At 54.0% G+C, this 25,030-nt stretch overlaps 2 protein-coding genes across 19 annotated transcripts in view; one reads left to right on the top strand and one right to left on the bottom strand.

The window, feature by feature from the left end:
- KCNJ9 (potassium inwardly rectifying channel subfamily J member 9) overlaps nt 1–17,427 on the top strand; it is a 61,084-nt gene extending 43,657 nt beyond the window's left edge. For 2 of the 16 annotated variants that reach the window (XM_032154016.2, XM_032755527.2), the window contains exons 4-5: nt 7,703–8,666; nt 11,283–14,354. In XM_032154016.2, the coding sequence (XP_032009907.1) occupies nt 7,703–8,666; nt 11,283–11,614 (1,296 nt within the window). In that variant the 3' untranslated portion in view covers nt 11,615–14,354. The other 14 variants (XM_032154014.2, XM_032154008.2, XM_058439132.1 and 11 more) reach the window with 14 other exon arrangements.
- On the bottom strand, nt 15,184–22,852 carry IGSF8 (immunoglobulin superfamily member 8). Of its 3 annotated transcripts, none has more exons than XM_058439128.1 (8): nt 22,836–22,852; nt 22,275–22,386; nt 18,734–19,111; nt 17,570–18,031; nt 16,782–17,189; nt 16,128–16,541; nt 15,653–15,783; nt 15,184–15,453 (listed from the first exon to the last, which is right to left on the bottom strand). In XM_058439128.1, exons 2-7 carry the CDS (start codon nt 22,339–22,341, stop codon nt 15,668–15,670), a joined length of 1,845 nt encoding a protein of 614 aa, XP_058295111.1. In that variant the 5' UTR covers nt 22,342–22,386; nt 22,836–22,852; the 3' UTR covers nt 15,184–15,453; nt 15,653–15,667. The 3 variants fall into 3 exon arrangements, with proteins under 3 accessions (XP_058295111.1, XP_032009895.1, XP_032009898.1); XM_032154004.2 differs by lacking the exon at nt 22,836–22,852 and adding an exon at nt 22,702–22,749; XM_032154007.2 differs by lacking the exon at nt 22,836–22,852 and adding an exon at nt 21,577–21,656 and having other exon boundaries at nt 22,275–22,290.
- Nucleotides 22,853–25,030: the final 2,178 nt, after the last annotated feature.

Here is a 25,030-nt window from a genome sequence, read left to right as displayed (position 1 = left end):
CTTTTACTTCATTTATAATGGGGCAGAGGCTACCTCAGAGCAGAGGAGGAGGAGAGTTGGGGTGTGTCACCTGTTTTAGAAAGAGAATCCACAAGTGGGCAGCAGTCTGAGGGGCTTGTGCTGGGCAAAGCAGATGTGGACAGAGGGAATCAGGAAAGCTTTGGGTTGGGAGGCATGATAGAGACTCAGAATAGTCAGTATTTAACAAGTCAGGGGAAGTGGCTGGAAAGAACAGAGACACTGAAATGGCTCACCACAGGATTCAGGATTCCAAGTGGCGTTTTGGTGCTCACATCCCACAGTGCTGAACAAATTCCATTAGTAGTGGAGCATCTCATAGCTGAATGACTCAGGCCGCAGAGGAGAAATCCAAGAGAAGGACTGAGCTATATTCCCCAGGTCACTAATGAATCATTATGTAAGTAGATCACCCCCTTTAAATAAATGCAATATACACAAACCCACATTTATAAGACATAATTTAGGGAATACTTAGTTACCTACTAAAGAATTCTTTCCTTTAAAAAAGAAAAGCATGGCCAGGCATGGTGGCTCATGCCTGTAATCCCAGCACTTTGGGAAGCCAAGGCGGGTGGATGACCTAAGGTCAGGAGTTCAAGACCAGCCTGGCCAACATGGTGAAACCCCATCTCTACTGAAAATACAAAAATAAAATAAAATTAGCCAGGCATAGTGGTGTGTGCCTGTAATCTCAGCTACTCGGGAGGGTGAGGCAAGAGAATCACTTGAATCCAGGCGGCAGAGGTTGCAGTGAGCTGAGATCGTGCCACTGCACTCCAGCCTGGGTGACAGAGCGGAACTCTGTCTTAAAAAGAAAAAAAAAAAAAGGAAAAAAGAAAAAAACGAATTCCTTTAACTAGGGACTTCTAGTACCTTTCTAGTTGGGTCCAGTTAATAGAAATTCCATTAACATCCAATGCACTGTGATAGGAGGGAGGCAACTGGGAATAAAGAAACACGAGGAACCTCGAGTCGGGTGGCCTGAGTCTTAGTCCTGACTATTTTCTTGGGACCTGTTCCTACCTGTAAAGTAAGGGCTAATCCTGTACCACCTCTAACTGTCATATAACTTTTAAATCTTAGCCTATCTCTACCCAGTCCTATAAAGCAAGATAGAACTCTGTGTGAGAAGGCTTCTGATCCTCCCGCTCTGCTGAAAGTAGCCAGAAAGGCAGCAAGCTCCTCAGCCTCAGGAACCCAGCCTGAGGTGAGGGGCTGGCTGAAATTGCCTCCGTCTGGCCTGGAGCTGTGCTCTGCTTCTCCCCAGTTCACTCTAATCTTCAGCTTCAGTCATTTGCCACATCTACTCCTTCAACCGTATCTTTCCTCTGCTCTGAGTTTTCTGGAGCCCCATCCCCCTTGAATTTATACAAATTTTTACAATTAACCAGATTGGCCTCCCTGCTCCACTAAACTCATATCCTCAACTGTCTCCTGTCTTCCCCATCATGCTTCCTCTTCCGCTTGCCAGATTTTGCACAAGATGTCTCATGATCTTGTCCAGGGAAGCCTCCCCAGTTTGGCTGGTCTCAGGGCTGCCACAAAGCCACCTGCTGATGGGGCAAGTTGAAGACTGAACTGCATTCAGCTTGCCAATTCCTGCATCCAGCTCAGAGCTGTGTCTGCTGGAGGAAGGGAACCTTTGCACCACAGTTCCCTTTTTTTTTGAGACAGGGTCTCAGTCTGTCGTCCAGGCTGGAGTTCACTGGCACAATCATGGCTCACTGCAGCCTTGAGCTCCCAGGCTCAGGTTATCCTCCCGCCTCAATCTCCAGGGTGGCTAGGACCACATGCACATACCACTACACCCATCTAATTTTGTATTTTTTGCAGAGACAAGGTTTCACCATGTTGCCCAGGCTGGTCTCCATCTCCTGGGTTCAAGCGATCCGTGCGTCTCAGCCTCCCAAATTGCTGGGATTATAGGTGTGAGCCACCGTGCCAGGCCAAAAGCTAGAATCTTGTCTATGCTTTTGTGTCCTGGTGCCTAGGAAAACTTTTTTTCTCCTGCCTCAGTTCAAGCTCAGTGATAAATAAGGAACTGAGGTTAGATAACAGGTAAAGTCTAGGACCTGCAGGATGAGTGAATCAGGTGAGGGAGTGGTGGTCTTCTTCCTTGTCAGCAAGGCTAGGTTCAGGGGCACCTGGACTGAGGCGAGGGGCTGGCTAAAATTGCCTTGTGGAGGGCCCTGCCAGTGATGCCCCCTCCAGCAAATAGGGCCAGCTCTATGCAAATATGTTCTTGCCTAGGAGTTTGGTTTCTTCTCTCTGAGCTCCTGGCATAGTGAAACCAATGTGAGCAGCTGCTTGGCAGGACAGAGAAGGGCAGGCTAGCAGTCCCAAAGCTCGGGTGACAGGACCAGGCCCAAGAGACGGGGATGTTGACTGGGGCTTTAACAGCACTCTTGATGCCAATCTCAGGCTGAAAGCTCGATATTTCCACTTGGAACAACAAGAATCACCAGCAAGAGAGCTGAGGAGAGGGCAGTATACCGGGGGTGCCCCCTGCAGGCCTCACAGGTTGGTGCCAGAACAGAGGAAGGTGGCACAGGCAGGGTAGGGCTTTCAGGACATCCCTGAGATGATGGTGATGATGGTGACAATGATGATGACCATGAAGAAGACAATGAGTAGGAGGAAGAGGAAGAGGAAGACAGTAGCTAGCATTTACTGAGTACTAACAATGTGTCAGGCATTGCCTTATGTAGTCTTCATGACAACCCCCTAAGAAATGAATAATATGGTTGTTCTTTTTTTTAGATGAAGAATCTGAGGTTTAACGAGGTTAAATAATTGCTCAGGTTCACCCAGCTGGTAGTGGACAGAGGTGGGATTTGAACCCAAGTCGTTGCCTCCCGAGCTTATATTATCCAGTACCGAATTTCCCACCTCGCCAGGTCATTCCAGGAGCTTCTAGCCCTCCGTGTCCATCTCTATGTCTTCCTGCTCCTCTAGCTCATATTTTCTTGATCCAAATTTAAAGGATCTGGATAAGAATAGATCCGTATCTGGGATATAATAATACTGATAACAACAGCAACACTTTGCATTTGTAAACCACTTTCTTCTCTTCATTATTTCCCTGGGGAAAAATAAGCAATAAGATATTTCTATTTCTCCAAATTTTGTTCTGATTTTTATCAGTGTTCCTGAAGCTATTTCAATATAGTCGTGATCAATTTATAAGAATATTTTTAGGTCCTGCTTTTTTATGTAACAGTGTGTTGTATACACATTCACATATTTAAGCACAGCAATTATTATGGCTTTACAGTAACCCATGATATTAATATTCCACAGATATTACATTACTGAGGCAGTGTAACTTTCTGAAAAGAACATAGGCTGAGGCTGACAACACCAAATGCTGGCAGGAATGTGGAGCAACAGGAACAGGAATTCGTGGCTGATGGGAATGCAAAATGGTACAGCTACTTTGGAAGAAAGTGTGGCAGTTTCTTAAAAAACTAAACATACTCTTACCATACGATCTGGGAATCATGCTCATTGGTATCTACCCAAAGGAGATGAAAACTTACGTCCACATGAAAATCTGCCAACGAATGTTTATAGCAGCTGTATTCACCATGGCCAAATCTTGAAAGCAACCAAGATGTCCTTCAGTAGGTAAATAGATAAATAAACCGTGGCCATCCTGAAATGGAATATTATTCAGTGCCAAAAAGAAATGAACTACAAAGCCATGAAAAGACATGGAGGAACCTTAAATTTACATTACTAAGTGAAAGAAGCCAATTTGAAATGGCTACATATTGTACAATTCCAACTATATGACATTCTGGAAAAGGAAAATTATGGAAACAGGAAAAAGAGCAGTTGTTGCCAGGGGTTAGGGAAGGGGGATTGACTAGGCAGAGCATAGAGGACTTTTACAGCAATGAGACTATAATGGTGGATACACATCATTATATATTTGTCCAACCCCACAGAGTGTACAACACCAAAAGTGAACCCTAATGTCAGCTATGGACTTTGGGTGATTATGATGTCAATGTAGTTTCATCACTTGTAACCAGTGTGCCACTCTGGTGGATGCATGGGGATAGGGGGCATACGGAAAATCTCTGTAACTTTCCTCTCAATTTTGCTCTGAATCTAAAACTACCCTTTAAGAAGTCTTCTTTTAAAACAGTTTAAAAAGCATGAGGTGATACAGATGTGGGAGTTTGACTCCTATCTCTGCCCAAGTCTGTGACATTCGATAAATTACTTAACATATCTCTGTTTTAGTTTCCTCATCTATAACTGGGAAAAATTATACCTGTCTTATAGAGTTGCCATGGGGATGAAATGAGGCATGTGTCTCGTTCATATCCAATGTTCAGTGAATTAGTAGCAGCAGCTACTGTGTGTTTGTGTGTCTTTCTCCCTCACGGGTTAATGAGCTCCTTGTGGGCAGGGACTTACTCATTCTGTAACCACCCCATCTAACACACTGCCTGGCACTTGGGCTCCGCAGAAGTTTGCTGAGTGAATACTTAGTAAGCCCTAACCTAGGCTTTTCTCTCTGGTGGACATTTGGGTTGTTTCTAGGGTTTTTGCTATGAATAAAACACATTTCAAAGCCCTTCGTGGTTTTTTGGGTTTTTTTGTTTGTTTGTTTTTGCTTCATTTGATCCGCAGACTCTGTGAAGCAGGCAGAAAGGGGGTATTTGCACTTGTCCACACCCTGGGATAGATGGAATAACTGTGGCTAGAGAAGTGAAGTGACTCCTATGGGTCACAGTGCAAATCAGTGGCAATAATTAGAACCCCTGACCCTGCCTCCCTTCCTTTAGTAGATCTATTTTCCTTCTAGCTACCACCTTCTGGATCCATGGCCTCTCCAAAACTAGAGACCATGATGGTCGGCCTGACCTGAGAGCAGCACCTGCACGCAGAGACCCATGTTGAAGGTGGTGAACTGCCAGCTACCAGATGGCCCTCTGAAACCCCAGGGAACCTAACACCTTATTCTCAAATACATGAGGGCTTGTATTTTCCCCCAGCAAGGAGCTTCTTAGGAAAGAGCCAGCATGCCAGCTTTGTTTTTCTTTCTTCTTCTTCTTTTTTTTTTTTTTTTCCTATGAGGGGGTGAGGAGCCAAGCTCTGAGTTGTCCAGGAGGAGGGACTTTGGCTAAAAATAACTATGGCGTGTGGTTTGGATCAACCCCTAGTGGTACCCAGGACTGGGGAGGGGAGGGGGATGCTCTGGAGCTGTCGCCAGACTGGTTGCCGTGGAAACGAGAGAGGAGCAGGGGAGCCTGGGAAGTAGGGATGACACAGATAGCAAGTCCTAGTCAGAGCCGCCGCTACATTTAGGAGAAACAGCGGTGTCTGCGGCTCCCACCCTTCAGGGGGCCCGTGGGGGGGGCGGTGTCAGGGGCATGGACGCCACCCCCCAGGGGTCTCTGCTGCCGGCTACTCTCCTCTCCACGTGCTGTGAGTTGAGTTGCGGGGGACTTGGGGTTTGGGCCCCTATTTCCAAGGCAGTTGGGGGTTTGGGGGGAGCTGGTTCTTGGGGGAGTTTTCACTAGGTCTCTCCTTCCAAAAAATGAGCCCCCTTACTCCCCAGCTCTCTAGAGGGAGGAAGAAGGGCCCAGGAAAAGTGGTATTGCGATCTTCTGCAAAGGGGTCACAGCATGCACAAGAAATGAGGAGTAGGTTGGAGGAACTGAAATTCTTGGAGGGAAGATGGAGAAATCAAGTCCTTGATCTTGAGACAGAGGTAACAATTTCACACTTTTCCTTCCCCTGAGAAAAATGCAGTCCCCCACTCAGGAAGACAGGATGTGGGACACATTGAAAATAAGGTTTACCTAGATCCCTGGGGCAATGGAGAGTGAGAGAGTTCTGGGGGTGATCCGACATGGGGGTTCCTTCCCCATCCCTGGGCAGAGAGATCTGTCTAACCAGGCTGACTGGGGGTCAGATTACCTAAGACCCTGAGAGAACATCTGGAAGCCCACCTGGGACTAAACCTAGGATGATGGGAGCAGGGTCATTTTCTGCATGACCTGGGGTCTCTGAGCCAGTCAATGCTTACTCTTCCTGAGGACATCTGAGCTACAGGGAAGGAAAAGGAAGCCCATTGTTGGGGGCAGGGGAGACCCTAATCTTCCATTGCCATGGGGCTCTTGGACCCTGTGTCCCCTGACTTCATGGATAATAAATGCAGGGGGTGCCCCTAAGCTCAAAGCCATTTCATTTTGATTTCTCTTCCTGCCCTCTCTACCCCAATACACACACACACACACACACACACACACACACACACACACACACACACCCTCTCCAGAGTGCTGACTGCAGAGCACCTCACCCCAGGACATAAGATGCTGGAGTGCTAGGTTTAGAGTCACATACCCAGGCAGTTTTTCCTCAGGACCTGGTCAACCATCCAGGCCATCTGTGGTTCCTATGGCACACTCCTCCATCCCCCACCCACTAGCCAGCCCACGTTTCCGTGGAGTGGGAGGAGAGGATCATTCCCAGGAAAGAGAAGGGAAGGTGGAAGAGTCCCAAATCCTTATTCTAAACCTTCCCCTGTATGGTCCATATCTCCTAGAGGACCCTGGGTGCTTTGGGGAAGGGCTCTGGACCTCTCTCAGAGCAGACTGCAGCTCAGAGAGCTCCTCAGAGGCAAGCATGTGAAGCAAAATCAGGTGGGCTTCGCTTGGAATGTGGGCTTTGGGGCATATGGCAGGTGGGGGCGGGGCTGGTGTTAGGATAGTCCATGGGAAGTAACAGGCTGGGGGGAAATATAACTAGAGGGAGTGGGGAAATAAATGTGGGTGCTTAGTGCTTCACTTGATCTGATTCCATGTCTCTCATGAAGAATAGGATCCCAGAGGGATACGAGCCTAACTCTTAATAACTCTGGGCTTCCTTTCCCAGGCTTCTGTGTTGGGATCTTCCAGTTCCCCTCCCCATTTGCAGGCTGTCTCCACTAGGAGAAAAAACCCAAGGGATATGAGGCTGGCCCAAGAGCAGCAGTGATCGTGGGTAGGTCTCAGGATTTCTAGTGGGAATTTCCTAATGTTCCACCCTTGTGCACTGGAGGGTTTCCACTGACTTTCCACAGCTTTCATTTCTTTCTCCTTTGTAAGCATGTTGAGGGGAGGGAGTAGAGTGGAGTGAGTGAGGTCCAAGGAGGGAAGAATGAGAAAGACTGTGTATCAGTCTTGGGGTGAACTTCAAAACAGCCTGCGAGGAGAGCCATTGGTGGCTGCACTGGCTACAGCTGGGGAAGGGATGGTGGAAGTCCTTAGGGCAGGGAGGGCTCCATTACCCGCCTGCCCCCCTCCCCAAAAAGCCCCCAGTCTAGTGATTTCAGGAAATCACTAGGGGGATCTGGGCCTGGGTCTTTGGCCCCGGGGCTGCCCCTGAGGTGCTGCACACCCCAGCTGGAGGTGATGGCACCAAAATGTCTGGTACCTCCTTCCCCTGAAAATCATCGTGGAACTTGCACAGTTCTATTCAGTTCAGGTACATTATTCCATTTGACCCTCACAACTTTCTGAGCCTGGGGGGCAGTTAGGGCTGAATGTGTTATTCCCAGAAATGGAGGCCAGGAAACACGAAGGGACTCGCCCAGGGCCCCCCAGGGCTCGGTGCTGGCCCTGATGTCCCGTGCCTCCCCATCTCCGAGGGGCCACTCATTCGGCAAACCTTTATTAAGCCCCTCCAGGACCCCCGACGCCGCCTAGGCGCCCAGCGACCCGCGGCAGGTGGCAGCAGCTCGGGCCCCCGCCGCACTCCAGGCGCCCGCAGCGCTCGCCCTGACGCGGCCGCCATGGCGCAGGAGAACGCGGCCTTCTCGCCCGGGCCGGAGGAGCAGCCGCGGCGGCGCGGCCGCCAGCGCTACGTGGAGAAGGATGGCCGGTGCAACGTGCAGCAGGGCAACGTGCGCGAGACATACCGCTACCTGACGGACCTGTTCACCACGCTGGTGGACCTGCAGTGGCGCCTCAGCCTGTTATTCTTCGTCCTGGCCTACGCGCTCACCTGGCTCTTCTTCGGCGCCATCTGGTGGCTGATCGCCTACGGCCGCGGCGACCTGGAGCACCTGGAGGACACCGCGTGGACGCCGTGTGTCAACAACCTCAACGGCTTCGTGGCCGCCTTCCTCTTCTCCATCGAGACCGAGACCACCATCGGCTACGGGCACCGCGTCATCACCGACCAGTGCCCCGAGGGCATCGTGCTGCTGCTGCTGCAGGCCATCCTGGGCTCCATGGTGAACGCCTTCATGGTGGGCTGCATGTTCGTCAAGATCTCGCAGCCCAACAAGCGCGCAGCCACGCTCGTCTTCTCCTCGCACGCCGTGGTGTCGCTGCGCGACGGGCGCCTCTGCCTCATGTTCCGCGTGGGCGACTTGCGCTCCTCACACATAGTGGAGGCCTCCATCCGCGCCAAGCTCATCCGCTCGCGCCAGACGCTGGAGGGCGAGTTCATCCCGCTGCACCAGACCGACCTCAGCGTGGGCTTCGACACGGGAGACGACCGCCTCTTCCTCGTCTCGCCGCTGGTTATCAGCCACGAGATCGACGCCGCCAGCCCCTTCTGGGAGGCGTCGCGCCGTGCCCTCGAGAGGGACGACTTCGAGATCGTCGTTATCCTCGAGGGCATGGTGGAAGCCACGGGTGCGAGCAGGCCTGGGGAGGGGAGCGGGGCTGGCAGAGGGTGGGCGGGGCCGAGGAAGGCAGGGGCGAGACGGGGGGCCGGGGAGGTGGGGAGGATGGATGGAGGGGCTGGTGGAGGATGAGAGAGTGAGGTGAGACAGGGGTCGGGGGGCGGGGGTGGAATCGAGCAACGCTGCGGAAGGCCAAGAGAAAGCTTGGAGGAATTCTCCGAAATGGCACTGGCGTGGGGCCCTGGGCCCAGAGGAATGTGTCACTTGGAATAGGGAGAGCAATAATAGCTAGTGCTCGCCCAGTACTCACCCTGTGTCATGCGCAGTTCCAAAGCACTTTCCACCTCTGAGTCGATTTAACCCTAACAAGAACCCTCTGAAGGTAACTTCTTGTTATTGTGCTCATTTTTTAGAGATGAGATTGCTCCAATGAGAAATTAAGGAAGTTGTCCACTTTCCTAAGCCAATAAGTAGTCATGTCTGGATTGGACACAGGCAATGTGGCTTCAATGTTTAGTGCTCCCGAGTTGGAAGGAGGGGTTAGGTGCAGGGGTTTTCTCACTGCAGCCAGGTTCAGGCCCCTGGAATTTGACGGTGAAGGTTTTCCATTGCCTGAGTTATTTCTAGGCCGGATCTTGAGGGGAGCTTAATACCTGGTCTCACTTCTGCCTCGGTTTCCCAATTCATCCGTTTCCACTGACAAGGGATATAGATGATGTTACCATTTCTAGCCCTTTTCCAAAAGGAACTGGCAACTCATCTGTGATGTCTATAAGTCCAACCCAGACCTACACAGTGAAGGCTTTGGGAGCAGGTGGGAAAAGACCAGTGTTACAGGAGTCGCAAAGGAGGTCACTTAAGACTTGAGATCTAGAGGATAGATGAGGATGAGGAAACTGCGGGTGGAGGACCAAAGGCCCACTAGGGGGCGCCGCAGTCCCTGCCTCTGACGCCAGAGCTGCTGATGCTCCCTGTCGGCTTCGCTGACTAGCTGGTGCCTTCAGATCCTTTCTCTGGCCCCTTTACGCTGAGCCTCCGCTTCACACCCCAACCCCAGCTCCCCATCACTGTTCCCATTCCTGCTTCATCCCGACTCTTTCCCCTTCCCCCACTCACCCCGTTCCCTTTCCTCTCTCTCTCTCCAGCTGTCACTCCTTTTTTGCCAGTATCTCAGGCAGGCCCCTCACCCTCCAGGGAAGTTCCTGCCCGGCCCTCTTTTCTCTTTGTACCCCCAGCCCTGCCCTCTCCTCCTCGAAGCCCTTCTCTCCCCAGTGTCCCTTATGCCTCTTTCTCCTCTCTCCCACTGGATACTTTCTATTCCAACTTCACCGAGGAATACCAATGTCTCAGCGCCAGGCTTTCCGAGTTGACAGCCACTCTCCGGTTAGCTAATGTTCACTCTTCTGTTTCCCCTTGTTCCGAGACGGATATGGGTTGGGGGCAAGACCCTGTGGCAGAAAGGAGAATGACCTGCCCTGAGGGATGCACCAGCCCAACAGGAAGATAGGACACAGGCCCCGGGCAGGGAGGACCAGGACAGAGGAGATAAGGGATAGGAATCTGTCTGTTTTTCTAGAGATATAAAGCTGGAAAGGATGGTAATATTTTGGGTGAGACAGTCAGGATTCAAAACGCTTTTGAAAAGCAAGAATAATGAGCCAAAACCCAGCAAGATGACATTTAAAATGAATAAATATAAAATTCTACATTTAGGCTTTAAAAAAATCACTTATGTAAGCACAGCATGGAAGAGCACTGGTGAAAAAAGAACTGGGAGTTTTAGTTGGCTACAGGCTTGATGTCGTAGCAATGTGATGCAGCCTCCAAAATGATTATGTAATGTTATCCTGGGCCCTATTAGTGAAAGCATCATGGCCAGAAGAGAGAGATGGTGCGCCCTCTCTTATGCACGGAGCAGGCCACAGTTGGAAAATTTACTATACTCAAAATGCTTAAAGGGCCCTCCTTGGCCATTCTGGCTTGTAATCAAAAAAGTAGAATTTTGGAAAACCAGGTCAAATGAGGAATCGTGGAGGAAGCCAGGGATGTTAAGTCAAGAGAGAAAACATGAGGGAATCTGAGACTCCTGTTTTCAGATACTCAGAGGACTGTGAAGTGGGAGGGGAATGAGGCCAAGAGTTGGAAATCCCAGGGGACAGGTTTTAGCTCTGTATAAAGAACAACCCAACTATTAGAGCTATCGTACAAAGGAGTGGGCCCTTTCTGAAGTGGTGAGCTATCAATCCCAGGAGGTAATCAAGTATAAGCTAGATGCCCATCGTTAGAAATGCTCCTTTGGGGAGCACTGTATGGAGTGAGAAGTTGGACTAGAGGATCCCTGAGGTTAGTTTCAAGGTTAAGCTTTTTTTGGTTGGCATCACCAAATGACAGGAGGGGAAAAAAGAGCTGGACATTAAGAGGAGTTGGGGCAAATGGAGAAGACTTGAGGGAGCTGGGTAAGAACAGGAGCCGGGGGGTGGGGGGGGGGAATGGACTGGACCAAAGGGAGGTGGGACCCCTTAGGAAGGAATAGAAGGGAGGGTGCTGGGAGTAGGGTTGTGGAATGAGAAGAGGAGAGGGAAGCCTGGAGCTGAGATTCCCCCTGACCGGTGCCCCCTCCTCCCAGGAATGACATGCCAAGCTCGGAGCTCCTACCTGGTAGACGAGGTGCTGTGGGGCCACCGCTTCACGTCAGTGCTGACTCTGGAGGACGGCTTCTACGAGGTGGACTATGCCAGCTTTCACGAGACTTTTGAGGTGCCCACACCTTCCTGCAGTGCTCGAGAGCTGGCAGAGGCTGCGGCCCGCCTTGATGCCCATCTCTACTGGTCCATCCCCAGCCGGCTGGATGAGAAGGTGGAGGAGGAGGGGGCGGGGGAGGGGGCGGGTGGGGAAGCTGGGGCTGACAAGGAGCAGAATGGCTGCCTGCCACCCCCAGAGAGTGAGTCCAAGGTGTGACCAGCTTCCTCCAGACCCCTGTGGCAGACCGGGGGCCAGACACAGATACATGGGGAACTGCATATCGGAGGTGGTGGGGGAGGAGGAGGAGGAAGGCAAAGCCCCTGGAAATGTGCTAAAGTTGGAAAGTCCCCGTCCCCCAGATCCTCAAGTCTAGAAACCAGTATGGAAGGGAAGGGTCCTGATTTCAGGGAAATGGAGGGTGGGGCCGGGTGAACATGCCAGTGTGTGTTTGACCTTCACATTTGTTCATGAGTGGATGGATGGACAGAATGATGGACTTTTGGGGGTTGGATGGGAAGATAGTAGCAGATAAAGACAGCTGACAGATACATAAATGGACCAGTAGACAATTGGTCCACTCAGGGCTGCCACTAACCTGTAGAACGCCCCTGTGCAAATTCTAAAAGGGAACCTTTTTCCTCCAGACAGATACAGCCCCAAACCAGGGTGCATGGCTTGGGGAGCAGAGTGTAGGATGGATTGCAGTCCCCAATCACCTCTTCTGCCAGCCTCCCCACATATGGCACAACTGTCTAATGACATGGTAGGCCAAGCTGAAGCGAAGGAGAAAGGAGCCAGACCAAGATGGGCACGTGAGGAGGGTGCCCTCCTAGCTCCACCCTCACCAGGATGAAGGCATGCAAGGGGCTCAGCAAGGTGTGAATGACCTTAGTCCACAAGTTCAGGGAAGCAGGCAGAGCAGGCAGGTGCCTGAGCTGGGGCCTGGAGAAGGGCCTGGGAAAGGAAAACCAAGGATAGCTATTTTCTTATAGTGGAGTGAGATCTTACAGGTATCAGGCACAGGCAGGAAGAGAGAGAGGTTCTGGGGAGGAAGGGCCAGGAGAGAGATCTAGAAAGTGGGTTCGCTGGAGCTGGGACAGAGGGAGCCCCTAGAAAAGCAGTGTGTCCTTGGGGCACAGTCATTCACATCACTGATTGGGTGCCATGTGGAGTGGACATTCAAAAACCTGGTTCCTGTCCTCAAAATAAGGGGCACCTGGGAAAACAGAGGAATCTACCTGTGGCGACTGAACGAGGGATAATTCAAACTGACAACCTGTGCAGTCCCGTGGAGGGTGGGGGAGTGTGCGTGATCAGAAGGCTGGGGCTGGTGTAAGGCATAGGGAATATGTAAGTCAGGAGTTAGAAGTCTCCAGTATGCGTTGGAATCACCTGGAGGGCTTGTTAAAACACAGATTTTTGGGCTCCACTCCAAGGGTTCTGACCCAAGAGGTGGGGACCAAAACTATGCATTCCTAAGAAGTCCCCAGGTCATGCTGCTGCTGCTGGACTGGGGACCACACTTTGAGAACCTGTGCTCTAAGTGAAGACTTAGAGGTCGTCTCAGGACATGGGGCATAGAAACTGAGGAGTAGCTGAGAGGAAGATGAAGAGAAGCTGAGAAGAAGCTGAGGATCCTCACAGGAGCAGACAGAGAAATGTGAAGGGTGGGGTTTTATGTATGGGAAAGGGACCTGAAGCCCAGGCTGAAGAGTTTAACTCTGGGCCCAGAAACTCAACCATCAGTGGAAACAGGGCAGTGACAAGTGGAGGGGGTGTCTGGAAGCTGAGCAGGCCCGACAGAGAGATGAAGCCATCAGAATGACTTGAGGGGGCTCCTGGGGAGGTCGGGGGGAGGTGGAGCAGGAACGGTTTTAGGGGCAAAGGACAGAACCCCTTGTGGGACTGGAGGCAGGATTGAATGTGGGAGAAAATCTGAGAGAAGCGATAGGAGTCAGAACATCTGGATGTGTCTGCAGCCTGCTGTCAGCCCAATTGGGCCAGGGGGTCCCAAAGATGCATATTCTCACCCCACCTCCACCTGCTTCCTGATCACATCCCAGTCACCAGCGGCAGCTTCCTGGACGGTGAGGGAGAACAATGGCAAGTTGAGAGGGGCAGAGGGGTGGAAGGGACCTGAAGCTGGCCTGGAGAAAAGCATAGGCCCAGGAGAGCCTGCCCTGGGACAGCATCTATCTCCCACACAGCAGCACTGGCCCAGCAAGGACCTCCTCCCTTGGCCCTGGCCACATCCCACTCCTGCCCTTTCATAAGCGCCCTGGGGAAAGCACTCCAGTCTTCTCTGTTCCAGGCTGGGCAGCTAGGGTCCTATGGGGCACAGCCAGGGTCCTATGGGCACAGCCAGGGCCCTATGGGTCCTCTGGAAGCAAGAAAGAGGGCCATGGAAGGAGCCCAGACAGCTTGGGTTCACTCAGAAAGGACCCAAGTCCCAGTCCCTTCCTTTCAGTCAAAGCACGGACATCTTTGCCTCAGGTCACAGGGCCACTGGGGTCGTCATCAAAGATGAGATTCCTGAAGCCTGGCATTGACTGGTCCCCTAAGAACAGATGTTGGGATGGGGAATGGGGATTCATTCGGGTTTCAGTAGAACAGGGGGATCTGGACAAGAGGGGGTGGGCTACTTGGTATCCACACACAGGCACTCACACAGGAGCCAACCCATTGCAGCTGAACAAGCAGAGAAACTGAGTCTGGAAAGGCCCCTCCTGCCTGCTGAAGTCACTGAGACCCTGCCACACCTCTCCTCGCCACTGTCACCACTCAGGGCACCACTGTACAGTGCAACAAGTCAGGAGACCTAGGTCCTACTCCTGACACTTGTTAATTAGCTCTATGACTCTGGGCAAATCGCATATCTGGGCCTCAGTTTCCTCATCTGTAAAAATGACACTTAGCAAACTCGTAATGCTCAATAAATGTTTAAATAACAACTGAAGGAGGCCTACCAGATGTCTGTTAAGGTGCTGTGCAGGTAAGAATTTTAGGATCAAAGAATCCTTAGGCAAGAAAATTCATGAAACTCCTGGGGCACTGGAGGAGGGGTGAAGCTGAAGGGTGGGAGGGAAGAGACCCCAGGGTGGGTATAGGCAGGTGAAGCAGGTATATGCGGGTGTAGCAGGTATATGCAGGTGTAGTGGGTATATGCGGGTGTAGTGGGTATATGCAGGTGTAGTGGGTATATGCGGGTAGTGGGTATATGCAGGTACAGCAAGTACATGCGGGTGTGATGGCTCTGTGGACACACAGGCCCTCCCCTGACTGCCTGTTGTCCCAGCCTGAGTATCAGTTGTGTTCTGAGGCTTCTATTCTGCTGCTATCGGTCAGAAGGAACAAGAATTTCAGCCCCAGGACCTAGTGGGAGGAGTCAGGTCCAAGACTAGCCTGACCAGGAGAATGAGACGGGAAGAGTTGGGGAAAGGCTGGGGAGCTCAGAAAAGGCACTGCCCCTGGAGGGCCATGCCCTTTAACATGGGAGAAGCTGGGGAGGGGGGACCACAAGCAGCTGGAACCTACCCTCCTTTTCTATGCTTCCCTCCCCAAGTAGGAGTCCAATCAGGCGTTGTCTCAGCCCTGGCAGTTCAGACAGCAGATGGAACCCAGGTGTCCCCTCCTGGGGTGGGTGGCATGGCCCATGGAGGCCAGATGGTGTTTGTGGTGGGAAAAGAGGCCTGGGTCGTCCAGAATAGGTTGTCAACCCCCAACCACCTCCCTACTATGCACGCTGAGCCTTTTACAGTCTCGTGGTAGGGAAGACACAGCCAAGCCTGCTTTTTATAAAACAAGTTTATTCACATTTTAGAAAAACTAATTCCAGGGCAGGAAATGGCCTCCCTATAGGATCCCTAAGAGATCAAGAACAGAAGGCCAGAGGGAGGGGCTTGGGAGGGAAGGGGTGGGGAAGGGGAGGCATGTCTCCCATTGTGAGTAGTGGGAGATCAAATAAATTAAAGGAAGAGTGGACAGAGGGAGAGGGTGTCCAGGCAACCAGAGGAGGGCTTGGAGCTGGGCCGGAAGACAGTCGACACCTGCAAGACCTGAAAAGGGTGCCCGGCGTGGGCTAAGGACAGAGAGCCCTGAGTGGGGCTCCCTCACGGCCTCCACCCCTTAACAGGGCCCTGTGGATCTCAGCTGCCTACTCCTCCTCCAGGTGGGGCCTGGGAGGGAGCAGCTTGGTTCAGGACTTGGGGGTGGGAAGCCCAATGAAAACAAGGTTGGGGGGTTCTTCTCCCTCACCTGGGGAGTAAGGGATCACCGTTTTCGAAGCCTCTTCATGAAGCAGCAAGTGATGGTACCAAGGACAGTGGCACCAGTGACTAGGGCCACCCCTGTGCCCACCAGCAGAGGCACAAATAGGGTGTCCAGGGCTGGGGGAGAGAGGATGACCGTTCAGAGAGGATGCCATCATCCTCCACCCATCACACTTGCCTCTACGCTTTCCCCATCAAGTTCTCTGAACCCACCTTCTCCATTCACAGACACCCCCATCCCTGCCCACAGCCTGCCCCCTCAGCACGCAAGTCAGCATCAACCACAGAGGACCCTATGCAGGTGGGCACTGCGGGGCTGGAAGTTGGATTTTTTGAGACTTCATGTGACATGATGTGGAGGAGAGAGATAGTAGCAGGAGGGTCAGAAGATGGGAAGGGAAGGCCAGTGGCAGGGGCCAGGAGGAAGGCAGAGTGAGGAGGGTGGAGAGGGTGTCACTCACCATGCATGTAGGGGTAGACTGTAACAGGCCCTGAGCGGGCACTGCCCGCCTGGTACCAGCTGTAGTCGGCATGCTGCACCCAGGCGCTGGGGGCACAGTGGTACACACCTTCATCCTCGGGCCCCAAGCTGTGTAGTCTCAGCCGATGGCTTCGGGGCCCCACCAGCTCTACGCTGACAGGGCCTCCTCCAGGCCGGACTCCCAGTTCTGCCACACCATCCTGGCCCACGCCACCCACCAGCTGGGCAGGGACAGAGCTGAGCTCTCCGTCCTCTGGTCGCTCCACCCACCAGCTGGCGGCCAGCCGCAGTCCTGGGGGGCCACCCCGCACAGAGATGTTGCACAGCAGGGAGGCAGTCTCCCCACGGTACACTGTGCCTCCTGCTAGCCATGCCACAGCCTCCAGCACCACACCTGCAGAACAAAGGACATGGGGTCGGAAGGTGCAGGGCCAGGGAGCATGGGGTTAGGGTTGCTGCCAAGCACCGCCCCAGGAAACTCAGGGTATTCCCACAATATTGGTAGAAGAGGAGCGTGAGGCTGTGGCCTGCAAGCCACATCTCCTGAGCTGATGGAGAGGGAGAGGGTCATGGAAACAGAAGGAAAAGGGGTTGACAATCCTCGAACCCCGTCCAGGGCCCAGCCCCCTCTCACCTTCCTCCCGCACGTGCACAGGGAGAGGCCGGGAACGGGCACTGGCTGCTTCACGAAGCCGGGTCCCAGACCCTCGAACATAGGCTTTGGCGAGGCAGCGGTAGGTGCCCGCATCACCAGGCCTGGCAGCCTCTAGCCGTAGCCGGTATGTTCTGGATGCCACCTTCTCCATGGCAATGTGTCGGCCCTCATAGCCAGGGCCCAGGCTGCCCACACCCTCTGTGTCCAGCTGGGCTACCAGGCGGCCGGGCCCAGGTGCCCCCGCAGGTGCCATCTCCCAACCTACAGAGTATGCAGCATGACGGCCTGCTGGGGGAAGTGCCCCTGACACATTGCACAGCAGTTCCAAGGGCTCCCCTGGGCCAATCCGACGTTCACCAGGCCCCACTGTCACTGCCAGCTGGCTGGCTGAAACACAGGAAGGGGAAGAGGTGTCATGGAGGCAGTAGGGGACACAGAGGCACCTGATTCCCCAACTTGCTGTTTCCTACTTGACAGCAGCAACTTCAAAACCTCCTGTCTCCCCCTCACTAGGTATGACCATCTTTCTACTTGGGGGCTTGAATCTCACCCCTCAGCCATGGGCCTCCTAGCTCTATACCCAATTTCTGAGCAGAGAAAACCCATCAAGGGCAGCGGGGGAAGAAATGCTAACAAGGCTGCTCACTCCGTGGAAGATGAGTTCCTTGGAGTCAGATGATGGCTATCTGGTACCCCCTGTGGCCACAGTGCCCACCAGGACACTGTCCCTCCCAGCTCCCACAGTGGGATGTGTAAGTGGCACTTACACAGCGTCTGCACATCCACATGGGCCAGGACAGCCCTTTTCTCTGCGATCTGGGCCCAGCTGCCATCAGGATCCTGAATCCACTCAGCGGCAGTGCAGTGGTAGGTGCCTGCGTCCCCTGCCTGGGCACCCCCTACTACCATGCGGTACCGATCAGTCCCTTCCTTGCCCAGGCGAAGCTCCCCTGCAGCCAGTCGCTCAGCATAGGGAGCTCCGGCCTCCACGGCCAAGTCTGACCGGATTCCCACCACTTCCTGCAGAGTTGACCGCCCAACTGGTGCCTCGGGCACAGATCGCCCAAAGGACACTGCCAGGTGTGTGTGCTTCTGTGTGCTTGTCCTCGCCACGCAGCCCAGTGCCAGCTCCTGCCCCTCATGCACCATCAGGCGTGGGGGTGAGGTTGGGGCCTGGCGGCCTCGGGGCCCTGGGGGGGCAGCAGACACCTGGAGGACATCTGGAAGAACTGGAGAGAACAGCTGGAGTGAGGGAGGGCTGGGAGCTGGCAGCCCTTGTTACTATTTCCCGTGTATAGCCTATCTCCCTAAATAGACTGTGAGCTCCCAGAGGGCAAAGATTGCATGTTGTATTATTTCTTCTGTAACTCAGTGGTGCCAAGGGCAGTACTGGGCACAGCACAGGCACTCAATAAATACTTGTTGAATTTCATAGAACCAGCCCATCACCTACTCACCCTTATGTTTGAGACTGACCACTGTTTGAAATACTGAGAAAAGCGGCTCTGTCTTTCTTCTCAGAAGACAAAGAAACTTAAGAGAGTGAGAATGTCACATGGTCTAACTCCTTCCCTAACTCTACTCTCTTTCCCAGATCTGGGTCCTGTACTGTCCAGGAGTAGAGTCTATTCAACCCAACAGTCTTCCTCGTTCTTGGGAATGGAAAGGGGACTGGACAACTTAAGGACACTTCTTCTCCCAGGAGGGGTCTTAATATGATAAGACGAGCACTGGCCTGGGTGAGGAACTCTGAGTTTGAGTCCCACATCAGCCACTGAGTTATTGGGTGACTTTGTGCAAGTCGCTTAACCTCTTTGGGCCTCAAGTTCCTTGGCTACAAAACCTAAAGGGGCAGTTAAATAGGTCACTTGTGGCCTTGACTTTCTGCCTTGAGAGGGTGTGTGGCCCCACCCCATCCCAGAGCCCAGTACCTCTCAGCTCCACCTTGCCACTGTAGCTGCCCAGGTAGCGGGTATCAGTGGAGGGGGTGTGGCACTCATAAATGCCAGCATCCTGGGCCTGCAGGCGGGCAATCTTGAGCACCACGGCATCACCTTGTAGGCGCTGCACCTGCACCTCACCCGCCACTACTCGGGACTTGAAGACAGCATAGGAGAACTGGGTATCCTTGGTACTGACGATGCCCAGTGCAGTATCTGGGGCCTCTGGCCTATACAGGAACCACTCGAAGTTCTGCTGGGCAGGGCCCTCATAGCCGGTCACATTGCAGGAGATGGAGACAGCTGTGCCAGCCACGCGGTACAAGGGCCCCTCGGGGACCAGCACCTCCCGGGCCCAGCATCCCATTCCTGTAGGGAAAGGCAGAAGGAGTTGGAGATGCCTGGTTCCTCATTCCATGCCCTCTGCCACCACAAGCATCATTCTTGATCTCTGCCTACAAAAGGAAAGGAGACCTGGGGAAGCTTGTCCACAGCTTGGACCCTGTTCTGAGAATAGGAAAGGGATGCTGTGATATAAAACACCTGGATCTCAAGGAGGTGGCATGGGCCCAGGATTGCCTTGGCACCCAGATGCATCCCATTTCCGGTGGACTAGAAGCAGAGCGCCTGAAGGCAGAAAGGAGTACATCTGATTCCTGACCTAACCAGGCCTTGGTTCCAACTGAACCTTGATCTGTCCCTGCCACTCACCCACCTCCATGTCTGCCATTCCTTCCTCAGCACCTGGCAAGGGGAGCCTTCTGGCTAGGGGACTCTGAGACTACATGTCCCTCTCCTTTGCTTGAGGGGAGCTGGCAGTCTTGCTCAGAAGTGCTAGTTGGCTCAGCTGTGTCACCTGGGCCAGACAATGGAGCCAGTGACCCTAGCTGGAAAGGGCACAGGCCCAGTCAGTTCTCACCACACAATGCCCTCCCCCCTCCAGCTGTGCCATGAGCTCACTGCTTCTCTCACCCCACAGGGCTGCCCAGGCAGCTGGGCCTTCTGGGGCAAGATCCAGGCTCTGCCCTGGCCACTGGGGGCAGAAGATCCCCTCCTCCAGTGCCTGCCAAACTTTCAGGCTAGCCCAGCAGACACACAAGGCGCCTGCCCCAGTTCCTTAACAAAAGCCTTCATTTGCATATGGTATGCATTCATTTACATATATGGCTGTCTTTCTGTAGGGAGACACTAAATCCCTAGCTGCCCCTTCTCACCTCTCCCCCTTCAGAAAGGCCAAACCTCTCTTCTTCACCCTACTCCACCTCTATGCCCAACCCTACCCCAGTAGATACTCCTGGCAGACTTAGAGGGCTTAGCTCCTCCCTTCTCTCCTTCCATAGCTCCCACTAGATAAGAACACAGAACCTCAGAATGTAAGAAGGGCTAGGCCACCCCTCCCCACCTCTTCCCATTTTACAGATGAGAAAGGTAAGGCAGGAAAAATATAATATCTTAGCCAAGATCATGCTGTCCCTAGATGGCTTCTACACACTCCTCCAGAGGGACAAAACCAGGGAGGAAGATGGGGAAACTCCAAGGCTAGGCCTGAAGGGACTGACCTCACCAACCAGGGTGTCACTTTTAGGCTGCCCAGGGGGATACCATGGACTCTCTGCAAGAGCTAGAGGAAAATGCCCAGGAGTCTGTGGTCAAATTCTACCCTCCAGCTTCTCTGGAACGGCTCCTCTGAACTTCCCCACCCCTGCTGCTGGGCTCCTAGCCCCTTCCTTCATCCTCTGGCTGAGTCACAGGGAGAACTCATGGTCTGTTGTTAAGGGCACAGGCTGCCAGTCAGGAAGTGGGATTCCAGCACCATCCCCATGCCCAGCTGTGTGGCCTGGGATCCAGTCTCTTTCTGTCCTAGGCCTCAGTTTCCACACTGGAGGAGAACTAAGAGCTCCAGCTCTGACCGTGTGTGAGTGCGTCTGTGACTCAGGAGAGCCCTGCCCCAGGCCAGGCAAGTTTCATAATCAGGATGATGGTGGAGACAGCCAAGCCGACACCTTCCCTGACTGCCTCGGGGCAGACTGCTCAGAAGGCCCCCTCCCATCTTCCTGGCTCCACAACTGCTGATGCTTGGAGATGCCCATGGGAAAGTCACCTCCACAGCCTTAGGAAATCAGTTGCCACACAGCTCTCTCTCCCCTCCTCTGTATCAGTCGCAGCAAGGAAAGGTAGAGCAAAGAGGCCTGCTTTGGAATCAGATCTGTGTTCAAATCCTAGCCCCAACGCTCACTAAATGTGCTCTCTGGGGCAAGTTACTTCATTTTCCTCATTTGTGAAATGAATGTAAGTGCCCACAGGCAGTGGGTGCTCAGACCTCTGCGTGCTTTTTCAAACACAGGCCAGCACTTCCCCACCTCCCTGGGCTCCTCCCTGCTCCATGCTGCCCACTGGGGAAAAAACACCAAGTGCTAGGCAACCCAGGCCCCACAGCGCCTTCCTCTCTGTACATCCTCCTGCCACCTGCCCAGGGACCAGGGAGAGGACTCATCCTAACCCTGCAGGGCCCAGGGACCTGCAGCAGGAGAAGGCTTTGCTTGGTGCCACTGTGGAGCTCTGGTCTAGAAACAGGCAGCTGGGGCTACCTTCAGCCTCTGCCTTGACGACAGCAGCTCTGAAGTCACCATCCCCACCCCCACGCTTCACTCTCATTTCAAGGGCTTCAGCCTCATCAACATCTGTACTGGCAGTTTCACTGTCTCCAGGCCATGCTCTTCCCCAGACCACCTCCTACAGGGAGCCCTCCAGTTCAGGCCAAAAACAATTCCACTGTCATTATCCCCATGCATCCATGCAAGATTGGCCCAGAACACCCCTTCATAAACACCCACCACAGCAGGCACAAGGTGCTTGGAGATCCCAGGATCAGTCTCCATGGAACCTGGTTTCTCCTGAGGCAAGGAAGCTGGAACTAAGCGGTGTGAAAACTGATGGGTGGCTGCAGAGCCAAGTGCCATTTGGGAGAGAGGAAGAAGGGCAAAGAGGGACCCAACCCAGGGTGGAGATGGGGGTGAGAGAGGGAACTGCCCCCAGTTGATGAAGTGTGTGGAGCACAACTGGGAGAGACTTACTTCAAAGATCGTGGGCAGAACTGGCCTCTGGGCCTCCAGCCAACTCTGGGGCAATTATGAAGCTGGGCAGGCACTGCCCACGTAGGGCGGGCACCCAAGGCCAGGCCTGGAGCTGAGTGTGGGGCAGAAACGAGTCGCAGCATTTGGTGCAGCGACCCCAGGACGTGGATATGCTAGCTGAGAAGTGGGGCCTGCCCCGGGAGGCGGAGCAGTGCCTGGGGCAGCACCTTAGTGGGTCCTCCCTATGCCCCAGTCCCTGGCTTAGAGCTGGGGAGCCTGCACTCTTCCCAAGACTGGCTCGGCAGGCAGCCACAAAGCGCAGCTGGACGCCGACCCCGGGGGAGGCTGGAGGTACCCCTGACGGAGGAGGATGTGAGCAGCCCCGAAATGTTTGGGAGGTGCTGGATGGCAGGCACCTGCCCGGCAGGGCCGGGAACCGGAACGGGGGCCTGGCTTACCTAGCATTAGCAGCAGCAGCAGCAGCGGCAGCGACGGCGGCAGCAGCGTGGGCCTGAGGGCGCCCATCCTGCGCGGCCAGCTCTGGGGAGGCTCCGGGGGATGGCGCGGGTTCTGGGGGGCCGGAAGGGTGGGGGGCGCATGCCCAGGTGGGGGTAAGGAAGCGGGACAGCGAGGCGTGGGTGCGCCGAGCGAGCTGAACTGGAGCTGCCGAATCCCCTCCCTCCGCCCCTCCCGCTGCTTTCCCTCCAGCCCTCAGCAGTTCCGAGACCATTCTCGTCCCGGCCCGCCCCGGCACCGCCCCTTTCCCCGCCCCGTCTAGGCCCGCCCCGCCCCGGACCCAGCCCTGGCCCTGCCCGCCCCACCCCGCCAGACTCCGGCCTTTGCTCCACACCTGGCCCCGGCCCCGCCCCGCCCCTCGGAACTCACCTTTGCGTCGCATCGAGTCCCAGCCCCGCCCCGGCCCCGCCCCTCCCCGCCCCGCCCCGCAAGACTCCAGCCCTGGCTCCGCCCCGGGCCTCGGCCCAGCCCCCAGTTCCGGCCCCTCCCCCACCCCGCCCTACCAGGACTACAGTCGGACTCCAATCCTGGCTCCTCCCCGGGCCCCGGCCCCGCCCCAGTCCCAAGCCACACCCCTTCCTCGTCCCCCCAGGGCTAACGTCAGCCTCCAATCCTGGCTCCGCCCCGGACCCCGGCCTCGCCCCGCCCCTGGCCCTGGCTCCGCCCGAGGCCCCCGCAGGAGTGAGCTAACTGCACCTCGGCGTTTCGAAATTCCCACCCACCCTCGCACAGAGCGCACTCCACCCCGCACCTGCCAGCTTTTCCTGGAGAATTAGATGCAGGGTCCCTGGGATTGGCGAGGTGACTGTGACCACGCATTTAGAATTCAGTTATTTGCTCTGAGCCATAGTCCTCGCTGCAAACCCTGCTGAAGTAGGGGTTGGTGGAACCCAGGAGTTCCTGAATGCGAAGGGTTTGAGCTGAAGGGCGCTTCCAGGATCCAGAAGGTCACTGGAGACCTGTTTTTCACCCCCTCAGAGGGCAAAACCAAAAGAAAAATGGATTAGGAGAGGGGGCCGTCCATGTGACGTCATTTCTGGGTTGGGTGATCCTAGCCCAGTTGTCTAACCTCCTTCAACTTCAGTTTTCTCCTCTGCAGATTGAATTGAGGTTGATCACATCACCCAAAGGGTTATTGTGATGATAGGTAATATACATAAAGTGTTTGGCACAGGGAACTAACACGAAATGGGAGATAAAGAAGGATTATTTTGTTTTAGGTTTTGAATTATTATTTGAACTGCTTCCTAAGAGGCTTAGTTTAGACCTAGTTTAGACCTGGCATTTAGGTGAAGGAGTCTCTATGTTCAGTGACAGTGGGAAGAGATGAACATTGCTCTGTTCTAGGAAGAGTGGGGCTTGCCCTGGAGGTGGGAGAATGGAGGAGGCACCCTTCCCAGGTGCTCTGTCTCTTCCTGAACTGTAAAGATGGGGAGTGGGGAGGGGCAGGAAGGATGAGGCCAGAATGGGGAGAAGAGATGGCCAGGTTTGCAAAGCTAAGGCTGTCAGAGTGGCTGTCAGTGGGAAGTGACCATAGAGCCCATTTACCACCCTCTACCCTCCGACACCCTCCCTCTCCCCTCTCATCCCCCTTCCCTCCCACTCACTCACCCCCCCCCCCCCTTTACAGAAGATGAAACTGAATCCCAGAGAGGGTTAGTGGCACAGGCCAGACCAGACCTTCCTTGACATTGTATTCCTCAAGCGTGTCACAGTGCCTGACTCTGAGAAGATGCTCACGGGGTTGCCAGTAGAAGCCACGTTGAGGAACCCTGGAGAAGCCAGAGAAACTGAGGCCTTGAAGGGAGATCAGAGGTCCAGCCCTCACCTCCCAGGACTGCCAGCACTGGCCCACGAACAGGGCAATAGGGTGCCTGTTTATATCCACAACCTGGTTGCTCCAGAACCTCATCATCTAAATCCATCCACAGGCATATCGAGCTATGTGAAAACTGAAACTCATAGGGGAAGCTTTTGGAAGAACACATCTCTCCCTTTATAATAGATTTAATTATCGAGTGGATTTAATGCCTTCATGATGCTTGAGGGATGAAAGATGTTACCAATTGTAATAATGATAGATGTCATTTATGAAATGCTTACACAAGAAGGCCCTTTTGGATATTAGTCTAGCCCTTATAGCATATTTTGCAAGGTGGTGTCATTTAACAGAAGAGAAACTTGAGGTTAGGCAGGTTAAGTACCTTGCCCAAGGCCACAAAGTTTTTAACTGGCTTAGGGGTGACTTCAGCCCAGGCTTGTCTGTCTGTCCCCAAAGCCCCAAATCTTCCTACACCTCACTGTCCCTCCTCCCAAGCCTCTCCACCCTGTAAACTCAGTCATTCAACAAATATTGATTGGGCCAGGCCTTGTACTGGGCACTGGAGATGCCTTGGTAAACAAGGCGGGCCTGCTCCCCTGCCCTCAGGGAACATAGTTCTGTATGTTAAGGATACATTTCATAAACAAGTCATAACCAACCCCCAGTATGAGCATGATGAGAGGAGTCTTCAGGGAGGTGAGGTATCCTCTCTTACCCCGTGGCCTGGGGCTAGGAAGGAGCTGGGGGCAGGTTGGCGTTGAGAACTGGGTTGGTGTCTCCCTCCAGAGGGGATAAGGCCCAAGGAGAGAACAGTGTCTTCAGCAGGCCCCTCCCCAGACTGCGGGTTCCAGAGGCGGCCAGCAGGGGGAGCCCACA

The sequence above is a fragment of the Hylobates moloch genome, unplaced genomic scaffold (genome assembly GCF_009828535.3).
Source record: "Hylobates moloch isolate HMO894 unplaced genomic scaffold, HMol_V3 SCAFFOLD_5, whole genome shotgun sequence".
In the NCBI taxonomy this organism is placed as follows: Eukaryota; Metazoa; Chordata; class Mammalia; order Primates; family Hylobatidae; genus Hylobates; species Hylobates moloch.
Note: the sequence above shows the minus strand (reverse complement) of the source record. Positions and strands in the feature narration are given on the sequence as shown.

What these genes read in the sequence shown, in the direction of transcription:
- IGSF8 (XM_058439128.1), bottom strand. Translation starts at nt 22,341, where the DNA reads ATGGGCGCCCTCAGGCCCACGCTGCTGCCGCCGTCGCTGCCGCTGCTG. An exon ending in TGTGGATGTGCAGACGCTGT is followed by an intron (nt 17,190 to 17,569) that starts GTAAGTGCCACT and finishes CCTGTGTTTCAG; the next exon opens with CCAGCCAGCTGGCAGTGACA. An exon ending in AGTCTACCCCTACATGCATG is followed by an intron (nt 15,784 to 16,127) that starts GTGAGTGACACC and finishes TCTCTCCCCCAG; the next exon opens with CCCTGGACACCCTATTTGTG.